At 41.8% G+C, this 20,496-nt stretch overlaps 2 protein-coding genes across 3 annotated transcripts in view; one reads left to right on the top strand and one right to left on the bottom strand.

The window, feature by feature from the left end:
- Nucleotides 1–6,448, top strand: part of tmprss3a (transmembrane serine protease 3a) — a 27,818-nt gene extending 21,370 nt beyond the window's left edge. Inside the window, exons 10-13 of the mRNA XM_030080553.1 lie at nt 18–113; nt 1,914–2,056; nt 2,334–2,486; nt 6,140–6,448. Coding sequence (XP_029936413.1) covers nt 18–113; nt 1,914–2,056; nt 2,334–2,486; nt 6,140–6,184 — 437 coding nt within the window. The 3' untranslated portion in view covers nt 6,185–6,448. The remainder of the gene's footprint in view (nt 1–17; nt 114–1,913; nt 2,057–2,333; nt 2,487–6,139) is intronic.
- LOC115379722 (homeobox protein PKNOX1) lies at nt 6,442–20,496 on the bottom strand. 2 transcript variants are annotated; one of them, XM_030080554.1, is made up of 11 exons: nt 20,395–20,496; nt 18,861–18,970; nt 17,287–17,417; nt 16,116–16,287; nt 12,450–12,650; nt 11,716–11,866; nt 11,471–11,568; nt 10,601–10,729; nt 10,429–10,505; nt 9,073–9,239; nt 6,442–8,480 (listed from the first exon to the last, which is right to left on the bottom strand). In XM_030080554.1, exons 1-11 carry the CDS (start codon nt 20,486–20,488, stop codon nt 8,299–8,301), a joined length of 1,512 nt encoding a protein of 503 aa, XP_029936414.1. In that variant the 5' UTR covers nt 20,489–20,496; the 3' UTR covers nt 6,442–8,298. The 2 variants fall into 2 exon arrangements, with proteins under 2 accessions (XP_029936414.1, XP_029936415.1); XM_030080555.1 differs by having other exon boundaries at nt 11,749–11,866.

Genomic DNA, 20,496 nt, shown 5'->3' with positions numbered 1-20,496 from the left:
CACATTGTCCTCTGCAGGCTTTGTGGAGCCCATCTGCCTGCCCAACTTTGGGGAGCAGTTTGAGGAGGGGACCATGTGCTGGATCTCAGGATGGGGCGCCACAGAGGACGGAGGTGAGACTCAACATGGAGTTGAAAGCGAGGACACGTGTCCTCAGGGGAAATAAAAGGTCAACAGCAGATGCCAAATAGATGTGATGTGTATCTTCTGAAATCTGGGAAGCTAATGGCTGAAGTGAGATGCAGCTCAGCTTTGTTTGTCAATTCTAGTCATAAATGTGTGATAAACATTGTGTTTTTGGTTAGACACCTGTTTATTATTATTTGTTTTAATTATAATTATTTTAGAGTGTATAAGGGTTAGAACATTATGATGGGGGTATATGATGACCACCCCATGCTCAGTTATGTGTCATAAGCTGTTGCAGCAACCTTTATATTGATACTGTTTGTTACATAGATTTGGTGCAAAATGCAACCATTTTTGACCACAAATACCACGTAAGGACACCAAGACCTTGAGGAACACCATTCAAAAATTCATTCTGTGATTTGGTGTCCAAAACTTCTGACATTTGGAGATTTCTGTAAGAATTGCATTTTTTCATTGATTGGATGTTGAGCGTTCTGTTGTGGAAATGTGTCAGCCCTTATTGTCAATCTAGCTGGAAACCCAGACGTCCTCTGAACAGCCTCACTCTCTAGTTAGTGGCTGTAAAGTTTCATGAGGCTGTGATTATCCTAGAGGTCAATATAGGTAATTTTATACAGTGACATCACTACACTGTACTCACTACAATGAAATGGCTGCTATGGGGGCTAACATCATCACACATGAATCAGATGTGGCTCACTGAATCCACAAGAGTCTCAGCTTTCCAGTCAAAGCCAACTGATGCAGCTCCAAGACTGTTTAGGCCCCAGTCTGCACACACACACCATTTTACAACAGGCCACAAGAACACATGTGGACTGCAGGGTTTATGGCCCAAACTGCATGAAGGTGGGCATGTCTGCAAAGGGGAGAGCCGTGGCTGCCCACAGAACCCATTTTCATTCAGAGAGCCGGAGGTCAGAGGTCAAGGGACCCCACTGAAAATAATTCTAGGGGATCTAGGGACCTAAACATTGCCACACTTTTGCCTAATTCTGGAGAAATATTTAGCCTATTTGTGGACAACCTGGCATGACCTGCTTGGTATTTGATTTCTTAGGTGATTTAGTTTCATGTAGGCTGGGGCTGTTAATGTTAAGGAGTCAAGTTAGAGTTTCCTCTCTCTGTGTGCCACCCTGCTGCCCTAAATTTGAAGAGTTGGTCAGTGCGAGTGGTTTTTCTGGAAGTTTTTTCTTGCCCGCTATGAAGATTAAGTCAGGGGCATCGTCCTGTTGTAAACACGTGGCCATGTAATGTCCTTTGAGACTTGAGTGATATTGGGCTCTAAATTAACATGAACTTGAACTTTAACTGCTAGTTAGTCAAACATAGGAATATCTACATTATAAAATATTCACCAGTTGAAATATTATTGATACTACCAACTACAAGTTATTATCTGTTGACCTGGTGGCCAGCTCTGGATTCGACTACCAATTTGGCACATTTCAGAGAAGCGATATTGCTTCTGTCTCTCTTTTTCCTGGCGGCTTCTGAAAAGTCCTCATCGATACAGATGCTGGTGCCCTTCTGCCTCTTGTCTATGATTGTGCTGCAACAATTTGTGCCGTGTGCTGTGCATGGATCTGATCTGTCTTCCAGGGCCTCCCAGCTTTATTATCTTTCATCCTAGAGACTTACTCCTTCTGGATTTTCTTGTCAACTCCAGCTCTTTGACTGTGTGGTCGGTATTTGCTGTTGCTGCCCTCAGTGGAGACCTGTTGCTCTAAAATGACAGGGCTTTTCCACACTCTCCCCAGGAGAGGGCAGTATGGCTCTGCACTCGGCCCGCGTGCCGCTCATTTCCACCAAGGTGTGCAGCCAGCCCGGGGTTTATCAGGGCTTCATCACACCCTGGATGATCTGTGCCGGATACCTGGAGGGAGGAACTGACTCTTGTCAGGTACGTTGAGGCAAGCTCCTCTTTAAGCCTTAAACCACGAGAGGCTGAGCTTCTTGGTCATTCCACAGCAGCTGAGAGGCTTTCTAATGCAAGACTCACTCTAGTAACTTGCCACTGCATTATAACAGAAAAAAACACATGCAATAATTAAAAATAGTTACCCTGCTTTATGGAACACTCCACTGAGGACATTTTTAGGTATTTCGGACATTTTCTGAATACTAGCCCACTGTTTTTGTCTGTAATCATGCATGTTTGTGTTTGTGTGACTCATCAGGGAGACAGCGGAGGCCCTCTGGCCTGTGAGGACTCGTCGGTATGGAAGCTGGTTGGGGCGACCAGCTGGGGAATGGGCTGCGCCGAGAGGAACAAGCCGGGGGTTTACACTCGCATCACAAAGTCGCTCAACTGGATCCACCAACAGATGGAGGTGAACTGAGAGAGGAGGTGGACACTAATGGGAAACTAAAGGATAAAGATGACAGATCAGCACTTTGTAGCATTAGTTTTAATATTGATGGTATTGTGGCTGCAGGTATTACTAGCAACAAGAGTAGTAGCAGCAGTTGTAGTTAAGTAGTACTAGTAATACATGTAGTTGCAGTGTTAGTATTGTTAACACTAGTAGTCATTGTGGTGGAAATAGCACTAATGGTACTACAAGTGGCTGTAGTGTTAGTAGTAGTACTAATAGTGGTAGTAGTGCTAGTCATAGTGATAGTTACAGCAGTAATGGGTTCAGAAGTAGTATTATTTGCAGCATCAGTGTTAATTTTGTTGACTAAAACTATTTGTCTGCATTTTTCCTGGACAAAAATGAGACAAAATGAAAAAAAAAATGAACCTTTGTTGACAAAAATGATGAGAAAATGTCAGGACATCATTAAAGTAAATAAGTAAGTAAGTAAGTAAGTAACATTTATTTGTATAGCACTTTTCACAGAGAAAGCTCACAAAGTGCTTTCCAGGGTTAAAAGGAAACACAACAAAACAAGATTGCATTCAAACAACAAACATGAATGCATACAAACATGAACATAAATAAAATAACACAGTAATGTCAGGTGTCAGGTCAACAGGAACGCCTGCCTGAACAAATACGTTTTAAGGTGCTTTTTAAAACTGACAACAGATGCTGCAGCTCTCAGGGTCTGGGGGAGAGTGTTCCACAGTCTAGGCGCAGCCGACTCAAAGGCTCGATCTCCTCGAGTTCTGAGTCTAGTGCGGGGAACTGTCAACAGGTTGTGGTCGGCAGACCTGAGTGTCCTGCCAGGAGTATAAACATGGAGGAGTTCGGACAAATACTCCGGTGCCTGACCATGCAGAGCTCTAAAAGTTAAGACCAGGACTTTAAACTGGATCCTATAACGCACCGGAAGCCAGTGTAAAGATGCTAAAACAGGAGAAATATGACGGTCTTTTGATGTTTTAGTTAATAGCCTAGCAGCGGCATTCTGCACAAGTTGGAGGCGATCAATGGAGGATTTACTAAGGCACAGAAACAGAGAGTTACAATAATCCAAGCGGGATGACACAAATGCGTGAATAATCATTTCAAGTTCGGCATTTGATACAATAGAACTCAGTTTTGCAATATTTCTCAAGTGAAAGAAGCATGTGCGGGTCAGGGTCAGAATATGTTTATCAAGGTGCATGGCCTGGTCCAAAATAACTCCAAGGTTTCTCAAGTGAAGTGAAAATGACAGAAATAGACAAATGAAAACACAACTCCTGACCTTGGTTTGAAAGAGAACAGCATATGGGCAAAATTTACTTTTGATATTCAGCATAAAAACAAAAGCTGGATACAAAATAAATGCACTGCACAAGAAACCTAATGCCTAATGCTGACGCTAAACGAGTGGCCAGATATGAAATTCAGAGGGCTAAACTCCAATATAAAGGCAGAGCAAAGTAAAAATGTCATAGTAATGATGTAAAAACAGTGTGGGATGATGTGTAAGCCACGACAAGCCGGGACAATGAGAGTAACAGGTCAGTCTCCACTGATGGTTTCTCAGAGCTTGAAAAAGCACTGAATGATTTTTATTTACATTTTAATGATGAACATGATTTTATATTTATATATAGTGTGCCAAAACTGTGGAAGAGATCTATTATCTTACCCGTGTCTAAGAACAAACACCCAAAGCAGCTCAGTGACCCTAGGCCAGTGGCTCTGGCCTCACTAGTGATGAAGACTTGTGAGCGAGTGGTCAAACAAATCCTCACTGATAAGGTTCAGGGCCTGCTTGGCCCGATGCAGTTTGCATATTGGGTGGATGTTATGGATGATGCTACTACTACTTTATGTAATTGTCTGTACAAGCATCTCGAGGGTACTAAAACCCATGCAAACACCCGGGCTTTTACTTGTAGAGTTCTCCTCAGCTTTTAATCCCACATTTCTTAGCAAGGTGACCACACCTCACTTTTTGCTCAGACTGTATACATTTAATGTGGACAAGACACTGATGGCTTTAGTTTACCAATCCCTTACTGAATCTGTTTTTACCTATTGTTTAATTTCTTGGCGTGGGAACCTCCCAGTGCAAAACAAAAATCATTTGTTAAACATTGTTAAAAGTAGCCAGCAAAACAACAGGCACGCATCAACTTCCTTTAAAAATAGACAAACAAGTTTTGTGGAAGGTGCTGTTGAACCTGACCAGCTCTGACTACCCACTCTTGGATGAATTTGTTCATACATACAGGCCCCCAGGGCAAAACGCAATAGGTTTAAATGTTCCTTCATTCCAAGTGCAATACATGTGCTTAATTTGTACAAAATATTATCTGCACCGCTCAGCAGCACTTAATTATGGCTACCATTCCAGTGGTTTGAAGCTTTCAAACAGTTTTTGGTTGTTTGCTGTAACTGTTGTAATGAATGTCCCATGTCCTCTTGTATGTTGTTTCTGTGTCTTTGCCCTCTACTGCAAATCAAATTTCCCCTCAAGGGACAATAAAGATAAACTGAACTGAATACAGAAGCTATGCTGAGGAATGTACATCATCTATGTAAGAAGGTCACTAACAAATAATGTAATGAGGAATTTAGGGGGGAGAAATGAAAACCGATTCAGCAGAATTCATTTTAGTTTAGACAGTTTTTGTCAACAAAAACTAACTACAACAAAGCAAATTAAAATGACTAAAATGTGACTAACACTAAAATGCACCTCAGTCAAAAGACTAAAACTAAATCAAAATATATATACATATATCAGCCTAGCTCTTTGTTGGAATCATCGTTCTTTCTTCCAGATTTTTCCATTGCTCTTTAACATGTATAAATGGACTCAGAAGTTGATATGAGGGGAGCCTGCCATCCCCTTTGTTGACTATACATTTAGAGGGGGTATTGTAAAGAAACAACAGTTTTTCAGTCCACCATGTCCTTTGTTAAATGTGAACAAAAAGGCCCCTGTGCGGTATCAGCTGTTACTGAGGCGGTCCTGTGATGTGGGACAGCTGGACGCTGCCGTGCTGCAGCTGGCACTGTAGACTTAATGTGCTGGTTTTAGCTCTCTCACCAACTTCAGCGCCTGTTTTAACGTTCATCAATTTAGATCCAGCAGTGTGAGAGCATTGGCTTAATCCTCTATAGAGTATTTTCCTGTACGTAGCTACACAAAAAAAATGCCCTTAGAACTAAGAAACAAGTTGACAGATGGGTTTGCAGCAAACTTGTATTTCAAGTTGGAGTTTCTGCAGGTGTCGCTCTTTTCTCTGTCACTGCTCATGTAAACAATCAAGTTCATCTCTTTATCTGAAACCAAACCAAATTACTTACTGTGGACCAGACCAGATGAACAACTCTGACTTTTGGTGTTAAGCACAGCAAATTTAAGAGCATTTATGAACTGATTACATATAAACCTATGGCATTATGTTATTTGGTGACCAAGTAGCAAAATGGACATTTACATGAAAATGCGGCAGATCATTACTGTAAGCTTGGAGATTGCAAACAAATTTGGGCCCTAAGCCAACAGAAACAACTATGCTTCAAGAGACATGGATCATTACCCCTACAATTCAGCTCCTCTGGTAAAACTTTTTTTTTTTTTTGTCTTTCAGAGAGAAGAGGCTTACAACTCTCCAACAGTCAGCACAGACAACTGAATCGATGACTGATTTTGTCTGAAAATGTGTACAAACTGGCAGCAAAAGGCAGGATGTTCCAGCATTTGTGTTACATGTGGAGACATAACGGCTGAACCAGTGACAACTTGAGCATACTGGGTTTGCAAAACACTTGAAAACTCAAAGACAGACAAGTTTCTCACAAACAAAAACCCTGGGATATAAACCCTATCGCAGAGGGAGACAAATCATCTTTGGAGGCAAAGGCAAGAGAGCGGAATGAAGACGCGGTGGACGACAGAGTTAGGCATTGTTTATTCCAAAATAGAAAGCTCTAAGGCAAAACAGACAAGAGAAAAGTGAACAACGGTTCATAAAAAGCGAGACAGACACGAGTGAGAAACAGAGAGCTCAGCGGAGGCCCACCCAGAGTCACAAGAGCTTCAGTCCAACTCATGTAATTAACCATTCAAGTCTGAACTTTACAAGAGGGATATAAACGAGATTATTTGAGCTATTGACAGACAACTGATGTACAGTACAATATCACAGGTATTCCAACAAGAGGCACCCCGATTTGTGCAGTAATAAACAAACTGAGAAATTGAGATTGAGAAATCTTTCACTACATGTCTGTAGTGGCGAGGGGACAGACAGACCACAGCGCTTACTCTCAAGTCCTTTTAGGCAGACAGTGGACGGGGAGTCCAACTTTTCCAACTGCTCTCTCTGTTTTCAATGCAATAGCATGTACATGTACATAAAGATTAATGCGTGCAAAGTGTCTGTTTCCTGCTAATGATTGAGTTTGTATCTGATAATGTGGATACTGCCTATCCAGGTTTTTTTTTTAATCATCCTTATTATTAATATGACGGCCCCTTGTGATTGTGTGGTTAGCATAGTGTTCTGGATTGTGCATTTGAAAGAAGTGACATCTACGCTACTATCGTAAAATGATTAAAAGATGTGATGCGTGGTATACACAATGTGGGTAAAACTGGATTTGTTTTTAGAAAAATCAGAGTACTGCGATCAAGTTTGCTGTGCGAGACAACTTGGAATATCTCAGTACATTGCACTCCCCTGCAGTACACAATGTAAAATTATTTACTATGCCTTATTAACCCAGACAGCTGCAGTTTAGTGTCTTTTGAATAATTTCACTAAGGGTCAGGCTCTCTTTCTGTGCTTCTTGGCTAGTTTTCTTTACAAAAGAACATAGGTAAGGCCTTTTTAATATTGTAACTTTAAAACCAATTTACATAGCATTTTTCATCGGCATTCAATTACTTTTTGTGTTTTTTAGAAAACTTCATCAAACCCTGGAAAACAGGGTTGCTAGCTTTAATAATGAATCTGTACATAAATACTCCTTACAAAACAAGAGAGAACACAAAAAAACAAAACAAAAAACAAAACAAAAAACACTCATTACTTATGTTTGTATATAAAAATAAGCTTCTCTCCTTTTTTTTTTTTTTTAAATCTCTCCTCTTGGGCTCTGCTAGGCCTGCAGGGGCCCTTGTGAGAGCCATGGAGTCAGTCATGATAAGAGTGCGCACATCTACTCAAACACAAGCATGCAAAAAGTGAAGACAAACCCTTATAGATACAACTTGAAAATGTTGGCATCCAAAATGAGAGTTAAAGGGGACGGGGGAGGGGAGAAAAGGAGGGCAGGGGGAAAAAAATCATTCAACATTTATTAACGGAGCATACAAACTTGCTTCGGGGTGTTTTTGAACACTTCTTTTTTTTTTGCTTCCGTTGTTTGCTTACATCTTTTTGAGCTTACAATATTATACAAAAAAGTGCACTCGCCTACATTGACTACGTAATAAAAAACGGTTTCTGAAATGAAACTCCTGACGTACACACACACAACATACTCCGCTGTTCAGAGGGGGAGGGGAGGGGGGCAGGGACGCTCCCCTATGTCCTGTGGGTTTGTGCTCTGTGTAAACCTATTCTGTGTGTGTGTGTGTGTGTGTGTGTGTGTGTGTGTGTGTGTGTCTGTGCGTGTAAAATGATTCAGTGTGATTGAGAACGCACTTGTATATATGTAGACATATTTAAGCATGTCTTGTGTGTGTGTGTGTTTATGTGTAGATCAATTTGTGGCTTTGGGTGTGTGTGTGTGTGTGTTTCCTCTACTGCAAGGAGTCGCTGTTGTCCAGGCCCAGCCCGGCCATGTCTGCGTCGTCATCGTCCTCTCCACTGTCCCCCGACTCGTCCTCGCTGTGACCTCCCATCATGACTTGCTGCACTGCCAGTGTGGCACCGTCTGACGTCAGGCTCTGCAGACTCTCCACACTCATCGTCACCATCGTACCTGGAGGACGAAGCGGGAAGAATGGGGATGTTGATTTGACTGGGACACACACTTTCACTTACAAATGATGGGTGCCAACATTTTAATATAGCCTGTGTTTAAAAATACAGAATTTATCCTTTAAGTTCAACTGGTTTCTTGACCCTGCAAACCAAGTCTTTTTCACATTTTGATGTGAAATAGCAGGTAGACACAGGTGTTACAGGTTCTGTTCCATTTAAGTGTAGCAGAGCCTTTTCAGTCACTCAGCACGAACAACAGCTGGACCCTGGCTCTGTTAGAGCTAAATGGAACAGAACCTTCATTAATGTCTTTACCAACACCTGTTTACCTGATATTTCATGACAAAATGGCTGCTGTAAGAAAGGTCCATTCAGCTGGACAGGTTGGCAGTCCATTGCAGAGCAGTCAAATGCAGTCATACACATATCCCTATTGGACATTTAGTGTCCAGTTCAGCTGATGTGCATGTCTTTGCACTGGGATGAAAATGAAGTACTCAGAGGAACAGTAGAGAAACCAGTATGCACTATTTTGATGGTTAAATGAGGTTTTCCTCATCTTAAGACTCCTGATATCAACTGTCATGTACCGTCTGGCATGGTGACTTGCTGCTGGGTGACTCCTCCTGAAGCGATGGAGTCAGGCCAGAAGCGCTGCAGCGGCCGGTTCTGAGGCGTCTTCTTCTTGGCTTTTGGCGTCTCAGAGGAGCTGGCATCCAGCATGGGCTGCAAAATCCGCCTCCGTGCATTTATAAACCTGGAGGCATGAGGAAGCTTTTTTAAATCCAGTTAAGAAGCATGAACGAGGCGGGGACAGTATTATCACAGCCAGTCAGAGGTCTGACTGCTTGTGCTTCTGTACTCTTTTCTCGTCTGCAGGCTGTTCCACATTATTGGCACTGGCCGCTACAAATGGATTGTTTGTTTTTGTCCTATTTAAAATGGATAAAATCATATTTCATGTGGAGCACTCGTACAGCACAGATTCGCTCAATATATTGCTGTTGTCATGATTGTTACATTGGTGTTTGCCACCTTCCTGCATCTCCTCCTCCAGGCTGACACTCCTCCCTTCTGCTATTCACTCTGTTTTTTTAAACAGAAAAACAGAGAGCCACAGCACTTTTTTTTTTTTTTTTTTAAACAAGACTTCTGGTTAGGCAATTGTGGTCACTGGCTAGCTAACACACTTCCCCCCAGCAGCTAATACAAGAACCGATTAATTTTTACAAGTGCTCCCACAGCGTCAAATAAGAAAATCAAGCTAGTTAACAGGGAAGCAATCACGAGCTGTTGCATTATGTTATTCTCTATCAGAGAGCATTGCCGTCTTTACTATGAAAACAAAAGTGAAATTCTAAACAGGAAGCAGACACATTTAACTTTATGGAGATGTTTAAAACTACCCAACGTTCAGAGTTCAAATGAATGTGGTGCAAAAACTGACATATTTCTTTGCTACTGTTACTGTGTGTAAAAACAATTAATACATATGTCCTGACCATACCTCTGTTAAAAAAAAGCCTCACTTCCATAAAGAAAGTTATATTCAATTATATTATATAAGTAAACTGAATTAAGTGTGACAGGGCTCCATTTCCATGTAAATGTATCTGTCTTCAGTCATTTTAAGTCCATGCATACTGCTGAAGGCAAAATTGAGTTGACTAATTGAGTTAACCATTCTGGTGAATTGCATGCAGTTGTATTTGGCATTTATCTGTCAGGAGAAACAGTGAGGATTCTCTCAGGGACGGAGCACAAGCAGCAGCAGCAGCAGCAGCGCAATGATCACTGTTAATACTGTTCTCTTTAAGCATCCTGATCAAAGCTCTCATTGTGTTAAAACTTAACTGATTATTAACTACATCGATTGTTTCGGAGACCTAGCTAAACAGTAATCTCTTCAGGGTTTTAAGAGACGGGGGGGCCACTGGATGACTCACCAGTTATTGACCTGCAGGAGCGTCAGGTTAGTCTGAGAGGCAATCTGTTTCTTCTCATCCTCCGTCGGATATGGGTGCTGTGGTGGAAAACCAGAAACCAAACACAAATTCCAGTGCTGTTCAACTGATTTCAGTATAACATGGCTACACACCTTATCACACATGGACTCACCCCGATGTGCTGGAAGAGCCACGAGCGCATGACGTTTGTGGCCTGCTTGGGTAGGACGCCACGCTTGTTCTTGGACGAGTTCTCGTCGTGGTTGAAGAGGTTCAAGTCCTGGTGAAACTGCAGCTGGAGCTGAACGCACAGACATTAGTCAGAGATAGTCCACAACTCCCAACAAACAGATCAACCACTCGCACAGTTAACTTCATTTACAGCGAAGGCTGATGCATTTTGACAGGTCCTCAACAGAGCATTGCAGGCAACTGAACTCCATCTTTTGTCTCTGTAGAGAGACTGCCGACAGCTGTGATGACAAAAGTGACCAGTGAGTTTGTAAGTGGAAGAACCTTTCAATAGACAATAATTTATCTGTCAAACCATCTATTTATTTATACAGTCCATTTCCATTTCTTCCAGGGATTATTTGTGTCTATATTTATATTTTATATTTGGTCTATATAAAACTTCCACTTTAATGAGTGATCCACAGGTGTTCTGTGGAATCCTGGCTGTTTAGACTTGAAGAATAATCTCGCAGGGGATCAAAGCCTTTAATAAGTGCCTTCAGTTTTCTTTTTTTGTTGTTCTTCATGGCTTTTGGGGGGAAAAAAACTGAAATACATCAGCCAGTATTTCAAAAACGAAACTCTTTTCTAGGTTTGGTTAACATAATGTAATACAAACCCTTATGTACTTGAATGCCAACTCTCATTTTGTTAGCAGCGTCATGGATTTAAAAATGGTTGTCTCTTGCTGCTATGAATATGGAACCTTTGCGGACCATGTAAACTTCAACTCTGAGATAATTCCACACCAGCACTGCAGCTGCAAAGCTTTTTGTTGAGCTGTTGAGAAGAGGATGTGTTGTATTACCTGATTGTTCTGGACACGTATTGTCCCAGGAGAGAGAGCCTGTGTTACCACCTGGCCCTGAGGAGTGACTACTGTAACAGGCTGGTACACTGTGCCACCTGGGAGACACACACACACACACACACACACACACACACACACACACACACACACACACACACACACGCAGAGCAAATGTGAGTGTCCCTGGAGTAGATGACGACATGTAAGCTGTAGTCTAGGATGTGATCAGGACAAAACAGTACCTGAGTGAGGGGTTGTATGCCATGGTGACATACCTGCTACCACCTGGGTGGGGTTTACAGCTGTGACGGTAACATTTCCTTGCTGCAGGGCCGACGCCGGCACCACGATCTGACCCTGGGGACTGATGGTCCCTGCGAAGGAGCTGGAGGTCTGCACGACAAAATCACACGCATCAGTCAAAGGAGAACAACAACTGAGAAACTGAGAATAAAGTTTTACAAAGTACTTGACCTTGGTGCTTTTTAACCTCACTTTTAAGGCATCTCACTATTATTAAATATCATACAGTAGAAAGTTACAGGAGATGGCATGCTTTAACCCCTTTAATATTTTTTAATATTTTTGTGGTAATTTTCCTGTAATTTTGTTTTTACAATTCATTTAGTAATTTCATGGTCATTTTCTGGATATCTTGTAGTTTATGGCTTTTTACACGATTTTGGAATTATTTCTTTATTTTTTTTTTCTTTTCTGTGCAAATATATGCGTCTTTAAAGTCATTTAATCAACAATCAATCAATCAACAAAAAAAACAAAAAAACAAAACAGTAATTTGTGACAATTTTATGGATGAATGGCCAATCTTTAGTCAGTACTTCGTGGTAGGTTTATGTAGATAGTCACTTTACGTACAAAAGTACAAAATTTAACTATTATATGTGAATTAGTGTGTTGAAATTCTACATCTGCTCATCTCGTTACTGAAATGTGTGTGTGTGTGTGTGTTGTGTACCTGAGTCTTGGTGGGTGAGAAGCTCTGGGCCTGGCCCTGCACGGGGGAGTAGGGGCTGCCTGGCTCTCCGCTCAGCAGGGTCTCGCTGTTCATCTTCGTTTTGAGGCAGGCAATGTAGCGGCTGCAGAAGTCCTTGCACAGGTCGCTCACCTTCTCCAGCTCCAGCAGGTGGATCCGCAGCACCTGGATGGCTTTCACCATCTGGAAGTTCAGGGGTCCAAAAATCCAGGGATGAAAAGAAAAGATTAACGTGATCAACATCTCAGGTTTTTCTGCAGCTGCGTTCTTGCCTGTTCTTGTGACCTCCATAATGTATCTCAGGCTGAGAACAGAAGATGTGTATGAATTGCGTGATGTGAGTCTCCTGGGTGCATGTGTAGTGTGCCCTGTCTCCAGGGTGTTGGTGGCTGCCTGACTCAGGTCCCAGGCCGCTCCAGTGGCATCTGGCACCACTTGGCATCCTCCTCATCATATTCATTATATACCTTATGAAGCCAATATAATGTTGTTATCCTGTTTCAGTGTTGTACTATATAATATGTGTTCTATTCTGTGCACACAACATTCATTGTACGTCTGTCCTGAGGAGGGATCCCTCTTCTGTTGGTCTCCTGAGGTTTCTTCCTTTTTTTCTCCCTGTTAAAGGGTTTTTTAGGGAGTTGTTCCTCATCCAATGTGATGGTCTAAGGACAGACGATGTTGTATTGCTGTAAAGGCCCTCCAGGCAAATTTGTAATTTGTGATATCGCGCTATAAAACTCTAGAACCTCTAGAACGCTCTAGTGTAGGACTTTATGGAGCTAAATTGCTTCCAAAACCTAACAAACAAACAAAACATGTTTTACAAATGTCCTGTGGTTCACTAACAATTGTTAGTGAGTTAGCAACTGCCAACTGCCACTGGATAATGGCTTCCTATGAGCGAGATTTTCTCATATAATTCATGCATATTGCACAAGAGCATGGGTTTATAATTCATTCAGGTTCTGCCTCACCAATAATAATATAAGATGGCGGCGTGCATGGATGCAGCGGCACCTCCAGGGATCAGTTATTGGATCCCAAGTGAGAAACGCTGTCTCATTTTGTGTGCACTACTGCTGTATGTGCAGCTTAATGACAATAAGGCTTGATTTGATTTGAAGAGTACTGTAAGTTGCGGATCACATGAGGTGATTTTGTCCTATGCACCCTGATATTAAGATATTGTTCAGGACTAAATTGTGTATTTGTAATACTTGACAAAATTATCCAATGGCAGTTGGCGGTGGCTGTTCTCTGTTCTGCTCAACCTACGAGTGTAGGAATATACGCTTGTTTAAATTTACTCATAGCGCCACCTGCTGTTGTGGAGGGTGGATTACATAAGACATTTGCGAGAAAATCCATAGCAGAACAATTGTGCCAAAAGTCACCTGATATGTTTTTGTCTTTGTAGGAAATATATTTTGTACTTGTAAGAACTGATGTTTTTCTGGAGCATGATGAATTAAATATAATACTGTATTTAAATATTTTGCGTATTTGTGTACATTTTGTATTTGCAAAACAAAATAAATTTGTTTGTTAACCCCTTGAACCCCAAACCCGCCAGCGGGATAGAAAGACATGTATTTAAAAAAAAAAAATCGCCAAAATTCAATCGTTTATCATAGCTGGAAGCTTTAAAAACCCATTTTTTCGTCGGAATTTGAATTTTCAGACGGTCCCTGAATGCAACATGTCCGACTTCTGCTTAGCGGTAGAAAAAAGGACGAACCTAAGCCTAAAAAAGTGATTTTTCATCCAAATAATTTTATTATAAATGCTTCATTCAACAATTCGCCAAAAAATAGCAGTTTACTCAGCCCAGATCATTCAAAAAACAAAATATTCTGCAGTCTTCAGCGGATCTGAGACATCTTGATTGATTCAGGTGAGACCAACAGTCACATGACAAAAATTCACTGAATTTCAGTGTGTAGGCAGCAGTGCGTAGCCAGAGGGCACAGAGGGCAGAGGACACCATTGAGACAGCTTGAACTCACCAAAAAAATATATAGCAATAAAAAAAACACAGCAGGCTCCCTTCAAACCTGCTTCCCTGTGGCTATAAACACAGCAGCAGAAAAGTCAAAAAAAGGCCACGGAAGAGGCTGAGCTGTGTCCACTGCAAGAGGAAAACAGCTTGGAAGTGCAGGAATTGTGGTGTGGCACTCTGTCTGATTTTGGACAGGAACTGTTTCATGGAGTGGCATGACTCTGGTGCCCCTAAATGTTGACATGGCTTTGAAAAGGGATTTGAAGGGAACTGTGTGAATTTGCAATAAAAAATACTGTAAATAGAAAAAAACGCCTTTTAGTTTATACAGGTTGGAAAAATGTTAATATTTCAGGAAACAAATCATGTGAAGCCCTACTTTTTTCCTGGATCAGTGACACTTGTGGGCACCTGAAAAAATGTTCTGTACATAAATTCCAATGTTTCTCAATTTTTGTAAAATTAATTATCAAAAAAAATTCAGTTTGCATTTTTATTTATTTTTTATTATTTATGGCACTATAACTCTTTTATACTGTGTGAAAGACATTTTTGAATGACTCCATGTGATAGCCACAGCTGTGCTGTTTCCATAGACGTGCAGCACTTGTAATTGCAGTGAAAAACAAGCCCACCGTGAGCCAAAATGTCAGGGGAGCAGAAAACACCCCAAAACTGCTTGGGGTTCAGAGGATTAATGGTGTTTTGTATTTGCAAACCACACTATGTTTGTTAGTGAATCGTGGGGCATTTGTAAAACATGTTTTGTTTGTTTGTTAGTTTTGGCAACGATTTAGTTCTACAGAACTTGCAATATCAGCATCAACTCCTACAATCACCCCCAAAAGTGAGTTTAACAGCCTATTTGTACAGTTGTCTGATGTTTCATGTTTTCTTTAATTTTATCTCCATATCCATCTTTGCATGTTATTTTCTTTTGCTTGCAATTGCAATCAAATATTTTACAATTCTGTGTTTATGCCCTCCTGTAAAGAACACTGTGAGCACCACTGAGTGCTTTGTCTACACCACTGTTAATTATTTTTATTATCAAGATCTTAGATGATGTGTCAGACAGTGACATAACGACAAGTGGAAATGGGAAGCTCCAAGTTTCACTGCGAGAGTAATGCATCCTTACTTGCAGACACAAATAGTAACAGTGCTATATTCTTTTGTGTCTCTGAGATTTTTATTTGTTCCAAAAACATTTTCCATGTGGATAAAACTATCAACTTTTACATTCCCTTTGAGGTCAGAAGTCAGGGTCAGCTACAGCTACACCACAGCGCTCCTTATTGTATTCATCAAACACCTCTTTACTAAACTGCTTAATTTTCATTTTAAAAAATACACTAGATTCTTTAGCTATCTGACTCAATCTACAAATGTAACTTTGGTGTTAAGTGCCAAAGAAAAGCAAAGGGCAGCAGCAGTACTTACTGGCAAACCTCACCTATCTGCAGCGGTTAAAGGTCATTAGCTGGTGAGTGTGTGAGCTGGGGTCACAATTTGTATTTCTTTGTGAACTCTCTCAGGTCCTCTTTTTGTTTTTGTCAAACACCCTGAGCTAGCCTGTTCCAAAGTGGTCAGGATGCAACAACACAACTGAAATCAGCAACCCCTGACTTGCAGAGGGCTCTCACCAGGTTATCGAGGTCGGGGTCTTCGCTGAAAAAAGCTTTGCCCTCCTTCTCCTGACTGCGGACAAAGTTCTCAATGTCCACATCGAAGCTTGCTGACGTGATGCAGTCGGAGCTCTGCGTGGACTGTTCACACTTCTCAAACAGCAGGGCCAATAAAGGGAAGAGGGGATGCCTGACGAATGCCCCACACACACACACACACACACACACACACACACACACACACACACACACACACACACACACACACACCGAAATGTTATTTAATTGTACACCCAGACTCATTTAAAATCGGTATTTTTTTTCTTCAGAGGTAAACCATGTATTTCATTTTGACCTAATTCCTGGGGCTTGTTCACAAAAAATATTTAGAGCTTCTTTTTTTTTTTAGCTCTTAAAGCAAAGTGCGTTGTGGTTTGGTAGGAATGACATTGTAATCTGAACCAGCTACAAGAACCACCCGACAATGCAAGGTTTTATGGGTAGAGTGAGACTGACATTAACATCTGCTAACCAGCAATCCATCATGCTTCGAAAGCCTAACATAACAAAATAAAGCATGGACAACCTGCAGTCTGGACTGATGGTCATATTCTGGCTACTTCTTCATGTGTTCTTAACTGGTGTGAACACCTGAGAAATAACAGCACTATGCCACTAAAATCTCTAACCTGGCAAGATGACATGTTTACAAAACTGTCCAATAAACAAGCAGCCTGTGAGTCTGTGTGACTTTTGTTTGCAAGGCCTGGTTTGCTGGCAAATGGGCAGTGTGAAGAAGATAAATGAACAAAAAATAGAAATGTGACAAAGTAACAATTTCAAACTTTCAAACCATAGAATATGACTGAAGGCATGATTGCATCCTCAGCCTTTTCTCAGGCCAAAAAAACAAACAAACATCTGATTGTCACATGAAAAAATGAAGAGGAATTATTCTTTAAATGTCAGGAGAAAAGCATGTGAAGTTTTCCGATGAAAGGTTTTCTTAGTTCTTGGATGATCTGTCAGAAAATCATGCCTTCCAGGGTGAACAGACAAAAGGATAGATTGAGGAACAGAGGGGGGTTACAGAAGACTTAAAGCCCTACATCTTTTTCTAGGTCTCACTTTCTGTCGAGCCCTCTGTACCCACACACACACACACACACACACATAGCATGGGCTCTACCGGTATATAGAGGCCTTGTCTGCATCCATGGGTGTCTGTGGCTCTGTGGGGGCCGGGCTGGGCGCCTCCACCAGCGTCCCCTCGATGAACTTCTGCTCCGAATCGCTGTCTGTCTGTACCACACCTTGCATCTGCAGGGGGAAAAAAACGTGATCAGGAAGAGAAAACAAGAGAAACAGAGGCCAGAACAGACAGAGAGGTAAGGAGAGAGGCAGAGAGCAAGAGAAATGAAACAAAATTAAGACATCATGTGAAGAGCCAAAGTAGCTGGAGGGCAAAGCTTAATACAGATCTTTGTCTGAAAACGAACTCTTGGAAAGGTCACAACAGCTTGATATGAAAAACCCAGTTTTCAAAAATCACTATGTGGCAAAGAGGCTAAACTTGGACATAAATAAGTTAAAAAAAAAAAAAAAAGGGGGGGGGGTTCAGTAGGTCAACAACAGGGCAATATACAGAAAGTCTCGTGTTGCAAATCCTGCTTGTTATATTCACTTGTTGCCTATGACTGGCACACCATGGCTCTGGTTACGCTCAGGCTACACTTACTTCAGTGTGGCTGAATCTGAATCTAAAGAGTGGATTTTAAGAGATCACACTGCAGTATATCCCAACACTTCCATTTCCTGACAAGTGATGTTACCAATCTCCTGTGGGTGCACTGACTTGTCTACATTACATTTTCTCGCTCTCCATCTCCTCACAGTGCATGTGTGCACACTGTGCCTGGCCTGCATCCAGGCAATGTTCAGTTCACATCACAATGAGAGCAAGAGCTCCGTATCTGATTATGAAGATCCGATTTCAAAGAGAGCAAAACCTAGACCTTGAGCGTACAGACCCGTCACTTGATGCTCCTGACAGAATCCCGAAATAATAGCTGCATTGAAATGGCAAGTGTTACTGTAGCCTGTGCAATGTTCCTCTCAAGGCACATTCACTGATTACGACCCAAGTTCCCTCTCCTCTCCTTTCACACATTTTCACACCCTGCCTGCCTACCAGCAACCTAGGATCCCATCCAAGAGCATAAATCCCATCTCAAACCATGTGACTGAGGCAACAATGACTTAGATTGAGCGCAAAGGGGCTAAAAATACTCACTTGTACGGGGTGGAAAATTTCTTGTTAGTCATAGATCTTTCTCAGCTCTCTTTGACACCCCCAAATTTGGCACTTGAATAAAGATATTTTGTAAGCAATTTACATAAGCACAGACACAGAAATGGGGCTTTATATTACATCAGTGTCTCCCATACAGTGATTTATTTGTGGTGGTCCACCACAATCACACAAACAAACCCCCATTATCCAAACTGATGTAATGGCATTAACACTGCCTCTTGTATTACATGAACAAATGTTTCCTTTGGTTTATTTATCTAGATCAACTTGCTACCACTAAACTAAATGAGGACGCACTGTCAAATATTGAAATGCTGTGGGCTGTTTTAGGTAGTTATCATAAATGTCTTCTTGACAGATGGTGATGAATACAGTAGGTCTCTCTGAACTGAGCAGGTTTTGAAGGCCTCCGGTATAAGTCCAGGACGAAAATTCGCCCTCTCACCCACCTGCTGCTCTCCTTCTGGGTACTTGTCTATGGAAACCTGGGCTGCCATCATGTTCACTGCAGATGCTGCAAACACTGGGGCATTATAGAGAGGTGGGACAGTTGGCCAACCTACACAACACACACATAACATCAGTTAGACTGCCTATCAAAAGAACAGAAGCTTTAAATTCTGTCTGACAAACACTAAAAAGTGAAAGTCTAATTAATAAGGTAAGGGGGTAATAGCAGAAATAAATCCACTGTATACGCTCGTGAAAAAGTATCAAAAACTTAACTCTAGAGGTGTAGTCTCGAAAACAGACAAAAACGTGGATGTGTGGCTTTGGGGTAGGGTGTGGGCATGTAAAATAAGACACTGAAAGGTAATGTAAGAGTGAAATCATGCAAACTCAGATCTTGTGTTGTCATATGCATACACACACGCATCTGAGCCAATGAGATTATGTTACCATTTGAAAAAGAAATCACTGAGGACAACGTGGAAGGGGGCTGCGTTTACAATTTATTAATTAATTTACTATTAAACTATTTATGGCCAAGGGAATTCGGAAAATGACAAGTTTCACTAACCCTGGGGTGCTACAACAGTCAGCTAATGTTACCTACAACTCATACAACACACCCACCACAATGAACTTAGCTTTTAGCCCTCGACTGGCTACTCAGATATCGTTTCAGGCGGCAATACAAATAAAATAAAATAAAATTAAACCTCAGCCTTTAGGATAACCAGTTTGTCTAAGTGGGGTATGCCCAGGCAAAGCCGCTAGCTGAAACAGCAGAGCATATCTTTTACTTTCGCTAAACACCTTAAAAGACACATAAATGTTAGCCGGGTGCCCAAAATTTACGGTGAACTGTTATTCAAAAATAGCCACCGTCCGGCCAAGCTAAAGCTAACGTTAGCAAGCTAGTTAGCCTGCTAACTTAAGTGTTTGCATGCTGGTACGGTGAACACTCAGCCAAAATGCAAAGCGCCATATTTAGCAAGGAAATCATTGCCAAAAAACATGCTAACCTAGCGAGCTACAGTACCCGCTGCGGGTAAGTACAAAGAGGCAGCGCATGTACGCCGTTCGCTAAAAAGGTACAGCTTCGGCAATTTGCGTTTCCAATTAGAATAAATACATAGTTCTTGTTATTAGTGTACTGTGACTTGGCTGTAATAACGAGCCTTGGCTAACAGGCTAGCCAGTTGGTCCAAAATCCTGCCCACATCAGTCAATCAATCAAGCGGGGACAGCTGCCTATCCCTCCCCTCGCACTACAACTGTCGGGGTAAAGCAGGGGCCTTGCTTCTAGCTCTCGCCCTTGCTTTTCCACAATCCTTCTCTGCCCCCAAAACGCCGACATATTTTTTTTTCCCGCAGACAGATTTTTATTCTTCCCGGAGCCCTGCCGCTGCTTCCCCACCAAAACCCTCTCCACTGTTCTGACTACGTCCGCACTTCTCGCCCTGGGCATTTTTGTGTGCAGCCCAGATTGTTTGATTGATAGGGAACGGAAAAAGAAGATTTTGAGTGACAGCTTACCTGAGTGCCAATCTTCGTCACACTGACAAGCGGCTGCAGCAATCGGGACCCGCAGTTGTCGCGTTGCGTCATCGCGTAAGGACACGCAGGGCATTTGGCTCA

The sequence above is a fragment of the Myripristis murdjan genome, chromosome 21 (genome assembly GCF_902150065.1).
Source record: "Myripristis murdjan chromosome 21, fMyrMur1.1, whole genome shotgun sequence".
Lineage (NCBI taxonomy): Eukaryota > Metazoa > Chordata > Actinopteri > Holocentriformes > Holocentridae > Myripristis > Myripristis murdjan.
The sequence above is the reverse complement of the archived record's forward strand: the minus strand, read 5'-3'. Positions and strand labels throughout refer to the sequence as shown.

Coding starts and splice junctions, on each gene's coding strand:
- LOC115379722 (XM_030080554.1), bottom strand. CDS start 20,488: ATGCCCTGCGTGTCCTTACGCGATGACGCAACGCGACAACTGCGGGTC. Junction 11,569..11,715: donor GCATACAACCCCTCACTCAG/GTACTGTTTTGT, acceptor TGTGTCTCCCAG/GTGGCACAGTGTACCAGCCT. Junction 8,481..9,072: donor GCAAGTCACCATGCCAGACG/GTACATGACAGT, acceptor TTCGTCCTCCAG/GTACGATGGTGACGATGAGT.